The 19,727-nt window shown below is 39.7% G+C and overlaps 1 protein-coding gene across 6 annotated transcripts in view; it reads right to left on the bottom strand.

Annotated features, from left to right (window-relative positions):
- Positions 1–19,727, bottom strand: part of ARHGAP28 (Rho GTPase activating protein 28) — a 188,450-nt gene that overhangs the window by 18,994 nt on the left and 149,729 nt on the right. For all 6 annotated transcript variants that reach the window (XM_005612712.4, XM_023647422.2, XM_070220560.1 and 3 more), the window contains 4 exons: positions 16,203–16,365; positions 11,460–11,542; positions 8,379–8,576; positions 7,936–8,049 (listed from right to left, as the gene is read on the bottom strand). In XM_005612712.4, coding sequence (XP_005612769.3) covers positions 7,936–8,049; positions 8,379–8,576; positions 11,460–11,542; positions 16,203–16,365 — 558 coding nt within the window. The remainder of the gene's footprint in view (positions 1–7,935; positions 8,050–8,378; positions 8,577–11,459; positions 11,543–16,202; positions 16,366–19,727) is intronic.

Genomic DNA, 19,727 nt, shown 5'->3' with positions numbered 1-19,727 from the left:
TGAGGCAGGCAAAAATGGAAGAAAATATGTCCCATATACAGGGAAAAAAGTAGTTTCAAAAGAAACTCTTTAAGGAAGTGACAAATAAAAATGGCAAGCAATAGGATATATTGGAGTATATGAGGAAGCCATTTGGTATAAATCTAATTCGGCCTGACTTTGTTTTTTCCCAAAAGGGCCTGACTGTGGCTGTTGAGCACGCATTGTATATCTGCTTAGACATTTCCTATGGCCAGAACAAAGGCCCTTGAGATAAACGTGCAACTTCCCCCAACATTGGCATTTCCTTAGGGATAAGCATCTTTCCTTAGGCTAGGAACTGATTGCTGCACTCACCTTTGACCACCCAGCTCACCTGTGACCACCCAGCTCAAGACAACAGACTGCCACCCTGCTGTGTTCACTGAGACAGAAGACCTCCCTGCTGTTTCCATCAATCGCAGTGCCGACAGAGCAGTCTCGCGACTATTGTAAAAGGGACATTTCAATCCTATGTGAAACATCCTCTCTGGGGGTATATAACCGCTCTGTGCACCCCACTTCTTTGGTGCCCTTTTTTCCTTCGGGAAGAAAGGCCCCAGGCCATGGTCCTCAGATTTCAGCTCAGAATAAACTCACCCAAATTGTCATTTATAGATTGGTTATGGATTATTTTCATGGACAGAAGCATAGACATTGGACTTACTAGAAAAAGCCTTCAAATCAGCTATTTTAAATACATTCTAAGAACTAATGGAAAACACGTCTAAAGAACTAAACAACACCATGAGACTGATATCTCATCAAATAGAAAATATCAATAAAGAGGTATAAATTATAAAAAGGAACCAAATAGAAATTCTGGAGCTGAAAAGTCAAATTGAAATAAAAACGAGGCTCAACAGCAGACTCAAGGAGGCAGGAGAAAAAATCAGCAATTTGAAGACAGGTCAATCGAAACTTCCAGTGTGAGGAACAGGAAGAAAAAAGAATGGAAAAAAGTGAATAGACCCTAAGGAGAACTGTGGAGCAACATCAAGTGCACCAACATACACATAACGAGGGTTCCAGAAGGAGAGGAGAAAAAGGGACAGGAAGAATATCTGAAGTAGCAATAGCTGAAACTCCCAAAATTTGCTGAAAGACATTGATCTACCTATCCAAAAAGCTCAACAAACTCCAAATAGGATAAACTCAAAGAGATCCAGACCAAGAATCTTCATAATCAAACTGTCTAAAGACAGATACAAAGAGATAGTCTTGAAAACGGCAAAAGAGAAAGCAACTCATCAGGCACGAGAGACCCTCAGTAAGATTAACAGTTGATTTTCCAGCATATAGAAGCAGGAAGACAGATGACATATTCAAAGTGCTGAAAGGGAAAAAGTGACAACCAAAATTTGATCTGGCAAAATAGTCTTTAAAAAATGAAGGTGAAATTAAGACATTCCCAGATAAACAAAAGCTGACACGGTTCATTTCTAGCAAACCTACCCTATGAGAAATACTAAAGAGAGTCCTCTAGGCTGAAATGAAAGGATAACAGACAGTAGGTGAAATCCACATGAAGAAATAAAGAATACCAGTACAGGTTACTATATAGATAAATATAAAAGACAGTATTAATGTATTTTTTGTTTATAACTCCACTTTTTCCCTATCTTACTTAAAACACAAGTGCATAAAGCAATAATTATAAATCTATGAGGATGGGCACACAATTTATAAAGCCATAATTTGTGGCAATAACAGAATAAAGTGGGGGGGGCAGATGTATACAGGCAGAACATTTTTATATACTTTTGAATTCAAGGTGGTATTAAAATGAACTAGATTGTTATAAATTAAGATGTTACTTATAATCCCCAAAGCAACCACTAAGGAGATAATTCAAAAATAATTAAAGTGGTACATTAGAAAATACTTATTTTATGTAAATGAAGGCATTAATGGAGGAATTGAGGAACTAAGACAGATAGCCAAAAAAAAAAAAAAAAAAGAAAGAAAGAATTGAAGGGAGAAACAGTTCTACAATAGTTGGAGACTTCAATATCTCACTTTCAACAATGGAGAGAAGAAGCAGACAGAAGATCAGAAAGGACACAGAAGACTTAAACAACATAGTAAACCAACTAGGCCTAACAGACATCTCTGGAACATTCCACCCAACAACACCACAGTCCACTCTTCTTAAGTACACATAGACGGTTATTCAGGATAGATAATATGTTAGACCTCAAAACAAGTCTCAGTGAATTTTAAAATATCGAAATAATACAAAGTATGTTCTCCAAACACAACGGAATGAAATGAGACATCAGGAACAGAAGGAAATTTGGAAAATTCACAAATATGTGGAAATTGAATAGCATACTCCTAAATAACCAATGGGTCAAAGGGAAATTAGAAAATACTTTGAAATGGACCACAGCATACCAAAACTTATGGGATGGAGCAGAAGTAGTGCTCAGAGGAAAGTTTATAGACGTAAATGCCTACATTAAAAAAAGACATCTCTCAAATTAATAACCTAAACTTCCACCCTAAGAAACTAAAAATGGTCAGCTAAACTCAAAACAAGCATAAGGAAGGAAATAATAAAGATTCGAGTCTTAATAAGGACCAGAGAGTAAAAAACAAAAGAGAAAATCAATGAAAGAAAAATTGGCTGTTCAAAAAGATCGACAAAATAGACAAAACTTTAGTTAGACTGATCAAGAAAAAAGAGAGAAGATTCAAATTATTAATCAGGAATATAAATGGGGACATTACCACCAACCTTACAGAAATAAAAAGAATTATAAGAGAATATAGATGCTCCTTGACTTACAATGAGGTTACATCCCATTAAATCCATCATAAATCAAACATATCACAAGTTGAAAATGCACTTAATACACCTAACCTACTGAACATCAGAGCTTAGCCTAGCCTACCTTAAACGTGCTCAGAACACTTACTTTAGCCTACAACTGGGCAAAATCATCTAATGCAAAGCCTATTTTATAATAAAGTATTGAATATCTCATGTAATTTATTGAATACTGTGCTGACAGTGAAAAACAGGATGGTTGTATGGGTACTCATCCAAAAACCACTGGCAACACAGTGCACTGTAGAGCTTCGGTTGTTTACCCTCAGGATCACACGGCTGACTGAGAGCTGGGGCTGGCTGCCGCTGCCCAGCATCATGAGAGAGGATCGGGTTGCATATTCTTGGCCCAGGAAAAGATCAAAATTCGAATTTCGAAGCATGGTTTCTACTGAATGTGTATTGTTTTCTCACTATCATAAAGCTGAAAAATTGTAAGTCAAACCATTCTAAGTTGGGGACCATCTGTACTATGACCAATTGATATGCCAACAAATTAGATAACCTAAATGGAATAGACAAAATCTTAGAAACATACAAACTATCAATATTGACTCAAGAAGAAATAGAAAATGTGAATAGAGCTATAACAAGTAAAGAGATTGAGTCAGTAATCAAAAAAAAATTTGCTGCAAAGAGAAGTCCAGGACCAGATGGTTTCATTGGTGAATTCTACCACATGTTTAAAGAAGAATTAACGTTAATCTTTCACAAACTGTTGCAAAAAGTGAAGAGAAGGGAACACTTCCTAACTCATACTATAAGGCCAGTATTGCCCTGATACCAAAGTCACAGACATGACAAGAAATGAAAACCATAGACCAATACCCCTTATGAATGTTGATGCAAAAATCTTCAACAAAATACTAGCAACCTCTCCAGCAGCATATTAAAAAGATTATACACCTTGGCCAAATAGAATTTATCCTAAGAATGCAGGGTTAGTTCAACATATGAAAACCCATCAAGGTAATACATCATAATGATAGAATGAAGGAAAAAACCCCTATGGTCATCTCAATAGGTGGAGAAAAAGTATTTGATGAAGTTCAACACCCTTTCATGGTAAAAACACCCAACAAACTAAGAACAGAAGGGAGCTTTCTCAATCTGATAAAGGAAATCTATGAAAAACCCACATATAACATCATACTTAATGGTGAAAGACTGAAAGCTTCCCCCTTAAAATCAGGAATAAGATAAGCATCTCTGTGCTTACCTTCTTATCTGATATTCTACTGGAGTTCTAGCCAGGGCAGTTAAGCTAGAAAAAGAAATAAAAGGCATCCAGACTGGAAAGGAAGACGGAAAACTAACTCTATGCACAGATAACATGACCTTATATAGAGAAAATCCTCAAGAATTTACACACACAAAACCAAACGTTTAGTGCTAATAAATGATTTCAGTAAAATTTCAGGATGTAAGATCAATAGACAAAAAATCAGCTGTATTTCCATACACCAACAGCTAACCATCCGAGAAAAAGAAATTAAGAAAACAATTCCATTTATGATAGTATTAAAAAGAACAGAGGCCGGCCCTGTGGCCAAGTGGTTAAGTTCGCATGCTCCACTTCAGCAGCCCAAGGTTTCACTGGTTTGGATCCTGGGTGTGGACGTGGTACCGCTCATCAGGCCAGGCTGAGGTGGCGTCCCACATAGCACAACCAGAAGGAGCTACAAGTAGAATATACAACTATGTACTGGGGGGCTTTGGGGAGAAGAAGAAGAAAACAATGATTGGCAACAGATGTTAGCTCAGGTGCCAATCTTTTAAAAAATAAAAAGAATAAGATTCTTAGGAATAAACGTAATCAAGGAAGTACAAGACTTGTCCATTGAAAACTATACAACATTGCTGAAAGAAATTACAGAAAACCTAAATAAATGGAAAGATATACTTGCATGGACTAGAAAACTTAGTATTATTAGGAAGGCAATATTTCCCAAATCAATCTACATATTCAATGCAATTTCTATCAAAATTCCAACTACCTTTTTGCAGAAATGGAAAAGTTGATTCTAAAATTCATATGGAAATGCATAAGACCCAAAATAACCAAAGTTATTTGGGGAAAAAAAAGTTGGAAGACTCAGATTTTCAATTTCAAAACTTACAACAAAGCTACAGTAATCAAAACAGTGTTGTACTGGCATGAGGACAGACATATAGACCAATGGAATAGAATTAAGAGTCTAGAAATAACTCATACATCTATGGTCAATTAACTTTTGACAAGAGTGCCAGGACCATTAATTGAGGAAAGAGGTCTTTTCAACAAATGGTGCTGGGACAACTGGATAACCACATGCGAAAAAGTGTGGGATTAAATCTTTACGATCTTGGATTTGACAAAGGATTCTCAGATATGAAAATAAAAACATGATCAACAAAAGAAATAGTAGATAAATTATACTTCATCCTAATTAAAAACCTTTGTGCATCAAAGGACATAATCAAGAAACTGAAAACACAATACATAGAATGGGAAAAAAATATTTTCAAATCATACATCTGATATCTGATAATTGTATCTAGGATATATGAAGAATTCTTACAACTTAATAATAAAAAACAACCCAACCAAAAATTGGGCAAAAGAGGTGAACAGACATTTCTCCAAAGAAGGTATGCAAATGGCCAATAAGATGATGAGAAGATGCTTGACAACATCAGTCATCAGAGAAACGCAAATCAAAACCACAAGGAGATACCACTTCATACCCGCTAGGATGGCTAGAATGAAAAATTCTGATAATAGCAAGTGTTGGTGAGGACACAGAGAATTCTGAGTCCTCACAGTACATTACTGGTGGAAATACAACATGGTGCAGCTGCTATGGAAGACAGCTTGGCAGTTCCTCAATGATTCAACACAGAGTTGCCATAGGATCCAACATACATCCAAGAGAAATGAAATATATGTCCACACAGAAACTTGTATGTGGATGTTTATGGCAGCATTATTCATAACAACCAAAGGAGGAATCAACCCAAATGTCCATCAATGGATGAATGGTTAAACAACATGTGGTATATCCATATAATGAAATATTATTCAGCCATAAGAAAGAAGGAAGTACTGATACATACTACAACCTGGATGAATCATGAAAATATAATGTAAGTGAAATAAGCCAGTCACAAAAGACCACACATTACATGATTTCATTCTTTAAAAGTCCAGAATAGGGAACTCCATAGAGACAGAAAGTAGATCAGCTGTTGCTTGGGGCCGGTGGGAGGAAATGAGGTGGGAGGGGGCAGTTTAGGAGGATGATAGCCAAAGGGTATGGGGTTTTTTGAAGTGATGAAAATGTTCTAAACTTGATTGCATTAATGGTTGCAAATATCTGTGAATATACTAAAAAACACTGCATCATACACTTTAAATAGATGAACTGTATGATATGTGGATTATATCTCAATAAGGTTGTTAAAAAAAGAGAGGAAGGGCTGGCCCCGTGGCCGAGTGGTTAAGTTCACACGCTCCGGCTGTGGCAGCCCAGGGTTTCGCTGGTTCAGATCCTGGGCGTGGACATGGCATGGCTCATCAGGCCACGTTGAGGTGGCGTGCCACATGCCACAACTACAAGGACCTGCAACTAAGATATACAACTATGTACCGGGGGGATTTGGGGAGATAAAGCAGAAAGGGAAAAAAAAAAAAAAGATTGGCAACAGTTGTTAGCTCAGGTGCCAATCTTAAAAAAACAAAGAGATGCAAAAACAAATGAAAAAAAGAAATGCAGTGCTGATCCATGCTACAACATGGATGAACCTTGAAAACATTATGCTAAGTGGAAGATGTCAGACACAAAAGACCACACATCACGTGCAATTCCATTTATATGAAATGTCCAGAATAGGTAATTTCATAAAGACAGAAAGTAGATTAGCATTTATCAGGGGCTATGGGGAGGGGGAAATAGGGTGTGAGTTCTTAATTGGTATGAGGTTTCTTTTGGGGATGGTGAAAATATTCTGAAACTAGATAGTGGTGATGGCTGTACAACATTGTGAATATACTAAAGCCAGTGAATTTTGAAATAGTTAGAATAAAAAATAATAACTAAAAATAATAACTAAATTAAAAATGGTGAATTTTATGTTGTGTGATTTTTTTCTCAATTAAAACAAACTAAAAGCATTTCTTTTCCCAGATTTAGAGTGCTGGTTCTATTGATCTGAAGTGCCTTTGCCCGTCATCAGTAAGGGAGTGCAGCCATTCACCGTGACTGTGACAGTCACAACACTTCCACCTCACTGCCTTGGCATTTCCTGTTCCTTTCCCGGTCGAACATTCCCGTTTTCTTCAAAATGCTATCCATCCTTCAAGATGCAGCTCAAATGCCATTTCCTCCGTGAAGTCATCCAGTTTCCCATGTTGGAGCACAGTTCTTTCTCTTTTGCATGGTCCTGGCACATTGCACAACTGGTCTGGCATTTAACGCATATTCATGGCTCTTGTCTACATTTCTCTCCCACATTAGGTATAAGTTCCTTTCAGGGCAAAGTGAATTTTATGTATTTCTGCATCTATCTATCATGATCATCCTCAGATTAAATTAAAAAATAAAGATAATTCTAAAAGCTGTTTCCGTTATGCACCTCCCAAAACAACCTTGCTAAGGCAAAAGTTCTTTGGAATGCAACGAATTTACACAAAACAGCTTGAGGATTAGATATTCTTTTAGAATCCAATCGCTAAAGAAATCTCTTTCTCTATTTATTAGATATACTGGATTGCCCTTAAATCTAGTTCACAGGGACTAAAACATCGAATTCCAGCTTTTGTGAGAACCATTTTAGCCTTAAATACCTAACAGAATGTTAAACAATCTTTACGATAAGAGATATTTAAAGGACTTCAATCAAAAAGCACATAATTCAACAAAATGGAAAGGTCACAGTACTCTGTCATGGACACAATTTCCAGAATGTTTACAGTCACAGGACTGTTTGATACTTTGTGAGAATACAAAATGTTTGGTTCTAAATTGCACGCTATTTTGTGCCTCACTTTGAGAAATAAAAGCCAGGGTGGTACCAACATTTGCACGTCCATTCACTGCCGTTACCTCTCGTTCTATGGTCTTCCTCCTGAGCAGCTTTTTGACACTTGGGAGCTGCCTCTTGAACAGCATGGTGGCTTCATTCATTCTTCTGACTTGAGTGATCAAGAAAGATGGAACCTGGAGAGAAAGCACAGCTTGACTAGAAGGAAAACACTTGAATTCAATCCCCCTAATAGATTCGGTCTTCAGTAATGGTAACCAGGAACCACGGCATCTGTCCTAATAAAGATTAGAAAAATCTACTAGGATTCCTGCTTAAAAGGGAGAATGTGTTCAGGAGCAGCCCTAAAGAGTGGATAAAGATGCCACAAGCAACCTGGGATTATCTTGTCATATTTCCTCCCTGTGACTGCAGGCACTGCTTGCTCAAGGAGCCCTGACATTTCCTGGGTGCTGGTGGACTTCTGAGGAGAGGAGAACATCACAGGCATCGCATTGTTACTCACCTTCCACAAAATTTTCTGGTACTTAAGCGTCAGGCGGATGATGTGGGCTGCAGTGTTTGCTAACAGTAATTCTTCATAATCAGAATGTTTGCTTCTACTGAAGAAAAGGTTTGGCGCCATTACAGTAGAAATGTTCCATATACTCATTCGGTTTTTTGATTCGTTGGCAATCACTTTATTGAAGAATGTCATAAGGGCCTAACAAGAAACAGCACTGTGTCACACTATTGTAAATTATCAAAAGGCACCACTGGTTGCTGTCATTCATTTCTACACCCATTGACGGCACCTCTGGAAAACTGTCAGAAGTATAGAACGGTTAAATGTGTCACGTTTCCCTTTCATTGCTCAAAAACGCTAGTAAGAAATGTGAACAGCTTCTCCAATTGTCTGCACAGAAGTAGCTCCATTTTTATGGAGTTCATTATACTGGAGTCTCTATAAATAAGAGTCTGCATTTCTCGGGGCTGGCCCCGTGGCCGAGTGGTTAAGTTCGCGTGCTCCACTGCAGGCGGGCCAGAGTTTCGTTGGTTTGAATCCTGGATGCGGACATGGCACTGCTCATCGACCCATGCTGAGGTGGCGTCCCACATGCCACAACTAGAAGGACCCACAACTAAGAATATACAGCTCTGTACCGGGGGGCTTTGGGAAGAAAAAGGAAAAAAAATAAAATCTTAAAAAAAAAAAAAGGGGCTGGCCCCGTGGCTGAGTGGTTAAGTTCTCGCGCTCTGCTGCAGGCGGCCCAGTGTTTCGGTGGTTTGCATCCTGGGAGCGGACATGGCACTGCTCGTCAAACCTTGCTGAGGCAGCGTCCCACATGCCACAACTAGAAGGACCCACAATGAAGAATATACAAGTATGTACTGGGGGGCTTTGGGGAGAAAAAGGAAAAAAATAAAATAAGAAAAAAAAAAAAGAAAGAAGAGTCTGCATTTCTTTATTCTCCTTTATCCTGAATAAATGTGATAAATATTAAAATTAAATAATAAACTCGGAAGAGAAAACCCTGCAGCTCCAATAAATATGAAATGCAGTGTTGTTGTGAAGGAAGAAAAGTAACTCTAAAAACACCCTTAATTTAAAGCACAACTGTTGAGAACTATTTACTATTTCCTTGGGAAAGGAAAACTCTTTTTAAAAAACCTGAGTATCTCATTCCTTAGCCCAAAGGTAAACTCAAATGAGAATTTTTAAAAATTTTATTTTTAGGATATCATCTTTCTATTGCTTTTCAATTTTGGAATCTTCAACAGACCAAAGGAAAACGCTCACATGCAGCTGTTCTCAGCCTTAAAAAAACAAAAACAAAAAACATTTGAGAGAGCTTGATCAAAGTTTGGCTGAGCCACCAAAATATAGATGCTTATCAGAACGTTTTGAAATTCACCAAGAGGACTGAAATCCTAAAAGGAAAGGAAATGCTGTTCGGTTTTCCAAGATTGAATTCTGCTACAGTATTTGTAATGAGAATATGGACAGCACATAATAGTAATAATAGGTAACATTTATTCCAGGGTTTATTTTAAGCTGGGCATTATCCTTAGTACTTTATATAAATCCATTCATTTTGTCATCATTCTAGACCCTGTGAGGTATTTCACAGGGGCTCAAATGTTGAGTTTCTTAATTATTATTAGTATGGTTTTATTAATGTCACTGAGGAAAGTAAGGTGGCAAGGGACTGAGCACTTTGCCCAGCATCAGTTAATTAAGTGGGAGAGCCAGGCTTTGACCCAAGGAAACCTGATTCCTGAGCCAGAGCTCTTCATCTGTACACCATGCTAGCTTCAATCTTCCTTCCAGCCACAATTTAGAATGGAAGAGAGAGAGCGAGAGAGCGTGTGTGTGTATCATCTTCACCAGTCCCGTGTCGTTTCTTGAGGATCTTCTATCAGAAATGTATCGAATTTGATAATTGCTGCATGCTCAGTTATACGAAAGGGTAGATGACATTTTGATCCACATATCTGATCCAGACAGTCTTTTGTTTTAGTCTTTTTTTTATAAAAGAACACTGTTCTGACAAAGCCAAAAACCAAGCAAATAAGTTTCCAGCTTTTGAAAAGTTACCAAATTGTATTAAAAATGGACATTCTTATGCCATAGGCAATCCCCATCCTTGGGCTGAGGGTACACTATAATTGACATAGACGTTTTCTCTATGTAGGAGGAAAGGTCCTCACCAAATTGAATGTCTGATAAGAGGAAGCACTAAGAATCATATTTGTTTTCAGCATTATGTTTACTGGCCTCAAAATGACAGGCTCTTTTCAATTCATCCTTACCTCAATTTCATTTCAAAGATTCCAAACACCTGTTGTACTTATGCAAATTTCCCATATACACAGAGTCAATATCAAAATAGCAAGAGAAACTGATTTTTATCAACATATGGCAAAGAAATGAATTTGAAATAAAGGGAGAGATATTTGGGATGAAGAACTACGGAATATGATTCTATCAAATGTTCTATTTTATGTTAATGGAGAAGTCACTTTTCTGAGTGTAATTTTCCTAATCCACAAAATGACAAGATCCTATTAGGTGACCTCTAAAATTCTGAGATTCTAGAATTCTTTAAATTGAATTATCTTCATAAATTGTAAGGCACGAACATTTTAGAAATTCATTTAAATCAGTGATTTCAAATTTCCTCGCCAAAGATACTGCTCGGATCTCAGCCACCAGACCCAAGTGAGCAGCTGAGGACCAACGACGACAGAGCTTTAACTCTACAACTGACATAACGGTCTCATTGATTTCTGACATCATTCAATTCAAGTCTTCCATTTGTACTTCTCCTGCTCCTAACCCCAGCCCGGTGCCTGGGATGTCAGAGACACTCAATATCTCCTAATAGATTGAATGAATGAAGCGAAAGTGTTCAAAGAAGATTCTAGGATTTAGATTCTTTCCTGTCTTCCTCAGGAGAACAGCAGTGGGAACACGGAAAGGCAAAAGGTTTGCAGCATGCTAAGCTGGCTTAGTAAATTGTCATCTCGGTTCTCATTTTTCCATCCGAGCCATCTCCTCTGATCAGTAAGAGCCAATGACAGAGCATGAGGTTGATCAACGTACCTGGGCTGTGTCCCTGTTGGCATCAGGCAGCGCCATGACCATGAGGTGTACGGCTTGGAACTGCACTTTGATGGGAGGCTCTCCTAACAAGAAAACAGAAATAACCACTCATTTGGAACAACACTGACGCATTCTGACAGCGTTTCTTGCTAACAGCTGGCAGCATAGGAGGGCTCCTGACAGCTTTCCGTGGTAAAGACTCAGGTTTTGTGCCCGACAACGTAAATTTGTTGGTTGCACAGCAGTCTCAGTCTATCAACTCCTCTTTTACAACCCACGATGCCATTGTAGAGGCAGGTAGCCAACGAGACCTTCTAAATAACTCCAGATTTGTCCAACATTTCCCTTTTCAAAGTACTGTTACAGACCTTGCTTTACTTTTATGCTATACACAGAAGGCCTGATGCTGAATTCAAGAGAAAAGAAATCTTGCTTTCACATAATGAGGAGCAAAGTATAATTATCAGGAGCACAGATGCCAGAATCAGGCTCAAATCTTGCATCTACTACTGAGTCACTGAGTGACATGGGCAGACTATTTACGTAACACCTCATCGCTTCCATTTTATCACCTGTAAAATGGGAGTAGTCACCACACCCACCTCCTGGGGCTGTTATGCAGATTAAATGAGTTAGCCTGTGTGGAGTGTTCTCATCAGTACCTGCACAGATGTTGAAGGAAGATCTGTCTAGATCTGAGATGGACATTTGGGGAAGGTGACTGTAGTTTGATCTTCGGGGATTCTTGAGTATTTTATTCCTGACAATGACGGAAGATGGCGCCATTGGGTGGGTTTATACTTGTGTTCTCAATGCTGGCTCTTTTCCCAGTTTAAGGAAAGGATTTTAGGGATTCCAGCCACAAATGGATAATCCACAACTAGCTGTGCTGAAAACGTGAGTATAGCAGGGCATCCAGGCCTGGCTCTGTCTGTACTCTCCTCACAATGGCCTCCCAGTGGGGAGTTCCGGGCGGAAGCAGTATGTTCCAATCCCGGGGGAGTTCTCCAGTTGACAAAGCTCTATCTACTTAAATTCAAAGGATAAAAGGCAGGCAGCTGCCTGTAAAGTTACTTAGCTTTACGGTAGTGGAAACACTCTCGTGACAGGCTACTAGGTTACACGAGGCTGTGTGCACCTGAGTTAGCAGTACTTGACTGATGTATATGGCCAAGAAATGAAGAAACAGTTGGAAGGAGTATTTATAGAATCGTATCATATTGCCTCAGTACAATCCCTATGTGGATTTTTAGAAATTTATGTCAACTTTGTAAACAAAAACGACACAGGTCCAGGATGTTCTTGAAAATAGCTAATGCACATTGACATAAATTTGCCCGAATAACAGGAGTTATCAGGAGAACATCTCGGTACAAAGCATTTAGGGACAAATAAGGCATTATTTTAAAATATAAAGTGCCGGCGAAGGGCTATCTATAATCTTCCAATGCAACCCAAAAAAAACCTCTGTTGGGGGTGGACCACAGATGCAGATGCAGGCTCTGTCTTTCCACCAGTTTCAGAGGAATTATGAAGTTCTCTTTAAGATTAAAAAATCTAAACTAGCAAATAATCCATTTTCATTTTCCTTAGGAAACCTGGCTCTCCCTTGTTTTCTGGTTAATAGTTGGTAGTTAATTCATTTACTGCATCCTAGTTAAGAGTGTTTATTTTCCTGAGGTCATTATATTATATTATATTATAGTCAGGCGTTGCTTACCGATGGGGACACATTCTGAGAAATGTGTCGTTAGTAGATTTTGTCACTGTGTGAACATCATAGGGTGTACTTACACAAACCTAGAGGGTAGAGCCTACTACATGCCTAGGCCGCATGGTACTAATTTTATGGGACCACCATAAATGTCATTGACCAAAATGTTGTTATACGGCACATGACTGTATTTTTCCAGAGAGCTACTAAACTTTCATGAAAGTATCTTAAGATATGATTGATGAACTGTCCTTTAATTTTATGGGCAGTTTTTGGGCCACGTTTAAAAAGAAGAAAGAGAAAGTAATTACACGAGTGGAAATGACTCTACATTCTCCGAATTCCATTTTGGAGTACAAAGAAGGGCAGCTTAAACACACACACACACACACACACACACACACACACACGTCCACAGTTCTCCTTTCAGAAAATCTCCTTACAACTAGCGCTTACTCTAGGCGGCAAAAAGGCCATTTCCCTGCTGGGAGCAGCCCAGAACTCTGGGCTTCCTGCAGGCTTGGTGCTATCACATCAATCATTGCAATATAGTAGTTTCCACTTTCAAAATCATACAAAGAAATGTGGACTGCTCTGTGAACCTTTTCAGACTATCTTCCAGAGCCTCTCCCTTCAAGGGAATGCAGTCAGATAGGGAACAATGATGTTAAGGGGAACTAATTTCTTTGCACACTTTTCTTAAATATGATTCTCTGAACAGGTCTGGCATTAGAGGTTTGACTCCTCCTTGCATGATTTCACAACACCAAACAAAAACAATCCTCTGTGGCGGTTCGTACTGATGAATTGTTTAGTATATAAACCAGAGGCCAAGGCAAAGCTAGTAACCCGGGAGCCCATTCTCCAGGGCAGCAAAAACCTTTCTTTACAGAAAACCCTGTGTCTTTCAGACTTACAAATAAAGGAGGCAATTCTGTTTCTGGCACAACTGAGTAAGCTCCTCCACGATCAAACTCCCGAAGACAACAAACTGGACAAAGTACAAAAAACAACTACCTGAGGCAGTGAAGGATGGACAAAAGCAGGCAGACCTAGGAGAGGACTGGACGTTTCAAATTAGGGAATGGCACAGGGAGAATGTCCCATTTTTCTAGCTTTTAGTTTGAGGTCAATGCTGCATGAGGTGGCTAAAGCTCCCAAGGAAACCCCAGTCTTTCTGGCCTGAACAACTAGACGACAGAGGTCAGAGCAACAACAGCCACTGGGAAGTTATGGGAGAAGCCCAGGAAGGAGAGGTCAAGAGATGGAAGATCCTGATTCTGCACAAAATTCACCGAAATCTTAGCTGACCCATGAACCATGCATGTGTGGAGTAGCACAAGTAAGAACTGTATAACTGAAATGGGAGTGAATTGAGCTGCCGTGCAAAAGACCGTTGTTCATTTGAGTTCAGCCATGCAAACTGTCTGCTTAAAGATAAACAAGCAAGAACAAAAACAACACAAAACCCTCACTCTGTGGTGAAATATTACAGAATGCAGAGTCTCCAAAACACAGTGTTCACAATGGTCAGAATGTAATTGAAACTTACTTGACATATAAGAGTGACCCATTCTCAAGGGATAAGACAATCAACAGAGACAAACCCTGAGACGACTCAGATGTGAGAACCAGTAGACAAAGATTTTGAAGCAGCTATCATAACTATGTTCAATAATGTGAAGACAAATATGCTTATAATGAATGAAAAGATAGGCCATCTCAGCAGATAAATAGAAAATCCTTAAAAAGCACCAACAGAAAATTGTAGAACTAAAAAAATACAGTATCTGAATTAAAAAAAAAATGAAGGGAACTAGCTCCTCTCTCTTTCTCTGAAAGTTTCTCTCATAAAACAAAAATGCTACATCTTACAAAGAAAAGAGATATTGGTCACAGACAAAGCCTAGAAAAGAACTGCCTCGCTTCTTGCATTCTATTCTCTGAAGACACAAAGGATTATTTTATGAATCTGGATTAGTTAAAAATTTTAACGATTTGGAACCTACTAATTTTTAGGACAAATTTTGTCATACAACTCAGGATCTGATTCTCCTTTTGTCTCACTGTGGTGTGAGGACTTCACAGTTCTGGCTGTACACAGGCAGGTGCAGTTGCACTTGTTAGGTTCACATAGTGTTTAAAATTTGCATTTGTAGCTAACATTTTCAAAAGCTGAGCAGTGGTCAACCCATTTTTTATGGGGTGTATTCTCTCAATCTGGCCACAGCCCTTTTCTGCCAATGTAGAATCACCATTTACTTAACATGCTTGTACATATTTTGGTTTGACTACTCAAGTTAGTAGTCAAAGCCCCCACTATCTAGCTCATTCTACTTTTCTAAATTTCTTTCTTGTCGCACCCTCCATAATACTCAACAGTTAGGCTGAAGCCATGCCCAATTATTCCCCTACTGCCAAACACAATACACACATTCCAGTCTCTATGATATTATACAAGTACTTCACTTAAGGCCTAATCTATATGACTTTGTAATTTTCAGAAACACTTTGATATTGTAATTTTCAGAGACAAAACACCTTCTTGCAGCATTTATTGTGTGCTATACCATCAGACTCAGGACCTTAGATTTGAAAAAGAGAGATATACTTTATTTCTTGAAGGACTGTTACACATCAGGCACATTCTAGATGTCTTCATTCAATATGCACAACCCTGAGAAGTAGTTATTATTTGTAATTTACAGGTGCAGCAATGAAGCTCAGAAAGGTTGACTGCATGGTTAACAGATGATTGAGCAGAAATTCAAACCTCAAGAGCCTGGTCTTTCTGCAAACCTCTCTACCTTTTAAGGATTATAAAACCCTCTAACTCATCTCTACCAGACTTAGATATATGAATACGGTAGAGAGATGACTGTTTACCATCGCACTCAATATTTCACCGAGCGCTGCCAGGAAATAGCAAATCTATGCCTCTATGATCACATTGGATTATGAGTCTTTCTTCTGCTCTGTGTCACTGTGTTGACCTTTTATCTTAGTCCATTCACATTTCTTCCACCTACTTTCCATTAGAGTGATGAAGGCAGGTATATATTCCACAGGGAAGAGAGAGGTGGGTAGTTCTCTGAAAAACGCTTTCAACATTACTGCAGCTTCTCTATGGCACATTTTGTCCCATTTAAATTTATCAGCATTAAACTTGGCATCCAGTTCTTCACGGTATTGCTGAAAATCAAGGAAAACAGTCAATGTTCAATGAATTTTTAGTACCAGACCCCCCTTTTCCCCTTTGAAAACTGAATTACATAAACTATTTTTGTAAATAGATTGAAAAGCCAATATCTAACTAACTTTTTTCAGCACAAGAATTAAAATAGCTCATTCTGATTGAATTTTTAAAAACTGTCTTCTAAAATCCTTTTAGAATAATGTTAATCTTGAAATAACTTGCTAATTCAACTCAAATATAAAAGTTCTTTACTCAGATCATAGTTTCACTAATGTGGTTTGGCAGAATATAACCTATCCCCACGTGATGAATGCACTGCTGGATTCTGACAAAGCCATTTCCCTTCTTTCCTGATCCTTTCCATCTGCCATCCCGTCAGCTATTTCTAAATTAGACCACGAATGCATGCCTCTCAGCTCGTGCACACACAGAATGAGAACCATCCCAGTAAGAGAACTCTGACCTCACTGCAACACGCGGACCGATGACACCCCCCAAGAGCAGGTGCAGCAAAGCTGGATGCCAAGACGTACGCGTTTCCCACGTTTGCACGCTTGCCTAATCCTTCATAAGGTTTGGAATACTGTGTGAACACTTCAAAAAATTCTCTAGGCCTCCATAAGTAGTACTTGAGTTATACATTTTACATTGTCAATTCATCTGATTATCAGTCCACCCGTTCTCCATCTCTCTTTTTCAAAGTCAAACTCCTTTTCTACCACTCCCTTGATTGACAGAGTTTACCTTTAACACCAGGCAGTCATAGTCAGTTTGACTCCCGACTGACACTAACTGCTCCAAAAAGGATACTTAAAAAGAGAACTGTGAAACCCTCAGTTTCCTTCAGGCCTCTACTTGATTCTCACGAGAACCCTAATTCTTCCAGCCTTGAACATGCACAGCCACAGTCAATTCGCACCTCTGACCTTTTCCTTCCAAGGAGTGGCCCATCCACCAGCCCAGACACAAATGTTCTCATGGCTCCCAGAGCCTGCCAAACAGTGGGCTCCCTGGCAGGATGTATCTCTTACTGAAAAACGGACATGATTCTGAGCCACCCTCTAGCCCCTACTGATGATAATGAAAGGGGATTTTCTTCTTGCCCTTGAGAAGCTCTCAATCTAACAGCACTAATGCAGCTAATCAAGCAACCCTTTGCTGATAAGTACACTTTGTAATGCATTGAAGCATATATATAAAGCCCCTCCTAGAATAAAAGAGAGAGAGCATAGGCCCGGCTCTGGGAAGAGAAGGATGCATGAGATCCATTCTTTGCCTTTAGGCATCTTGTAGTCCAGTGGATGCAACTATTTCATGAACTCATAATGCTAATTCAGGGTGTCAAATGCTATAAGAAAGGTCACCGATTGGGTGTTATGCAGTCATGAAAGAGGAGAACTGAACTCTGCTGGGGCCAAGTGCTGAAAACTGGTGAGGAGCTTGCCAGGGCAAGAGGAAATAGAAGGATACTCTGGATAGAAGAAAGTGCTCAAGCAGTGACACAAACGCAAGGAGACCCAGTGGGTCTGGGAACTCCAGTTAGCTCGTGTTGCTGGAGCGTCGTGTACATGGAGGAGAGGGGAGAGAGAGAGACGGGGGAGCGGACCAGAGCACATCCTAAGGGGACTGGACTTCATTCTGAAAGCAATGAGGTAACATGGAACATTTCTAAGCAAAAGAATAAGAAGGTGGGATTTATCTTTTCTGACAGGCAAATGGAAAAGTGATTTGGAGGAGTATGGAGCTCGACGCTGGTTGGGGAGCAGGCTGGAGGCAAGGAAACCAGTTATCAGGCCAAGGCACCATTTCTGGTGACAGACAATCGAGGACTAACCTGGATAAACAGTTGTAAGATACAAAAGAGAGGTGGCATTTAAGAAATGCCCATGATGGAAAATTCTCAAGAATCAGTGATGGATTGAATTTGAGACTTAGAGGGAGAAATAACAGTCCAAGATGCTTCTCAGATTGCTGGCTGTGGTCACGGGCAGACGGAGGGGTTGTGATAGGAGACAGGAGGAGGAGCAAATGCTTTCCAGCCACTGCCTGGAACCACCGCGGGGAAGCAAAGGAAAGTTGTTTTTCAAGTGGGCAGGAAGCACCAGCGAGAGCAGAATAATCCCAGCTCATTTCCCACATCCCTCTGCCAGAAGAAGCTATCTGAAACACTAACGTGACCATCATTTGAACTGTCAGAGGTTCCCTGTCACTCAAGAGGCAACATGGCTCCAGTGACAGGAGTAGGCTCCATAACGAGGGGCTCTGAGTTTTTATCCCAATTCCACAACTGACTAGTTGAATGGTCTGTACCTCTAGTTTCTCACTGTGTAATAGGGACATTAAAATGACCACACAGAGATTAAATCGGATAATATAACTAACGCTAGGGTGCAGTACCTGCCGTACAGTAAGCGCTCAGTAAATGCCGGCTGCTCTTTACTCCCCCCTCCTCTTGGTCTCTTAGAACCTTTAGTATTATTACTGTGGGAACCCCATGCGTATGTGGTGTGGATATCTGGGTAATGATAGCACTTCATCTTGTCTAGATGGCCAGTATAAAACAAGACTGAGAGAAAGAATGTCCTCTCTTGGTTTCGACCAGAGCAGATTGTGCACCGTAGGAGCAGAGCTGACATTTCCATGGTCCCAAATGTGAAACCACATAAACCAGGCATTGACTTTACCTGGCCAAAGACAGGGAGCATTTAAAGATTAAAGAAGTCACGTTTTCTGTCCAGTATTAATGAGAACACTAGGCAAGGGTCAGAAGCCATGTCCTTAAATCTCCTGTGAGCAAATATACAGCCTGCTTCTATTTCTGAGGTAGTTTTATAAAAATGACCCACCTTCAGCTTCCAAAGCCGGCTCAGGAAGGGAAACCAGCAGAGCAGGTAACGTAATTATAAAATGTTTAACGTGGCCTCAGAATAATTGAAACAAGTCAAAAAAGAAACTCTCGCACGGCAAACAGTCTGCCTTCCTCCGTAAAATACATTCCCTAGTGTTGACTCAAATTTCTGTCATTTTGGAAAAGAAAATTACTGAAAACACCAAAGCGCTGAATTGCTTCCAAATGGTCTGCGGCCTCGCACACAGGAATGGGCTCCGCTGCTGTGCGCCCCGTTGGCGAAACCAGCAGCGTCCCCTCAGGCTGCTGCCCTGCCGTCCTTCCAGGCCCCGAGCACAGACCCGGCCGGACTGTGCACAACGAGACACTAATGTCAGTGTCATCCACTTGGCACAGTTTGAGGATGACTATAATGGAGGGTTTTTTTTAACTTTCTTTCCCTAACCACATTCCTTGAAAAAATAGTCTAACAGATCAAATTACAGAAAACGAAAAAAGTTTAAAGTTTGA

Source organism: Equus caballus, chromosome 8 (assembly GCF_041296265.1).
Source record: "Equus caballus isolate H_3958 breed thoroughbred chromosome 8, TB-T2T, whole genome shotgun sequence".
In the NCBI taxonomy this organism is placed as follows: Eukaryota; Metazoa; Chordata; class Mammalia; order Perissodactyla; family Equidae; genus Equus; species Equus caballus.
The sequence above is the reverse complement of the archived record's forward strand: the minus strand, read 5'-3'. Positions and strand labels throughout refer to the sequence as shown.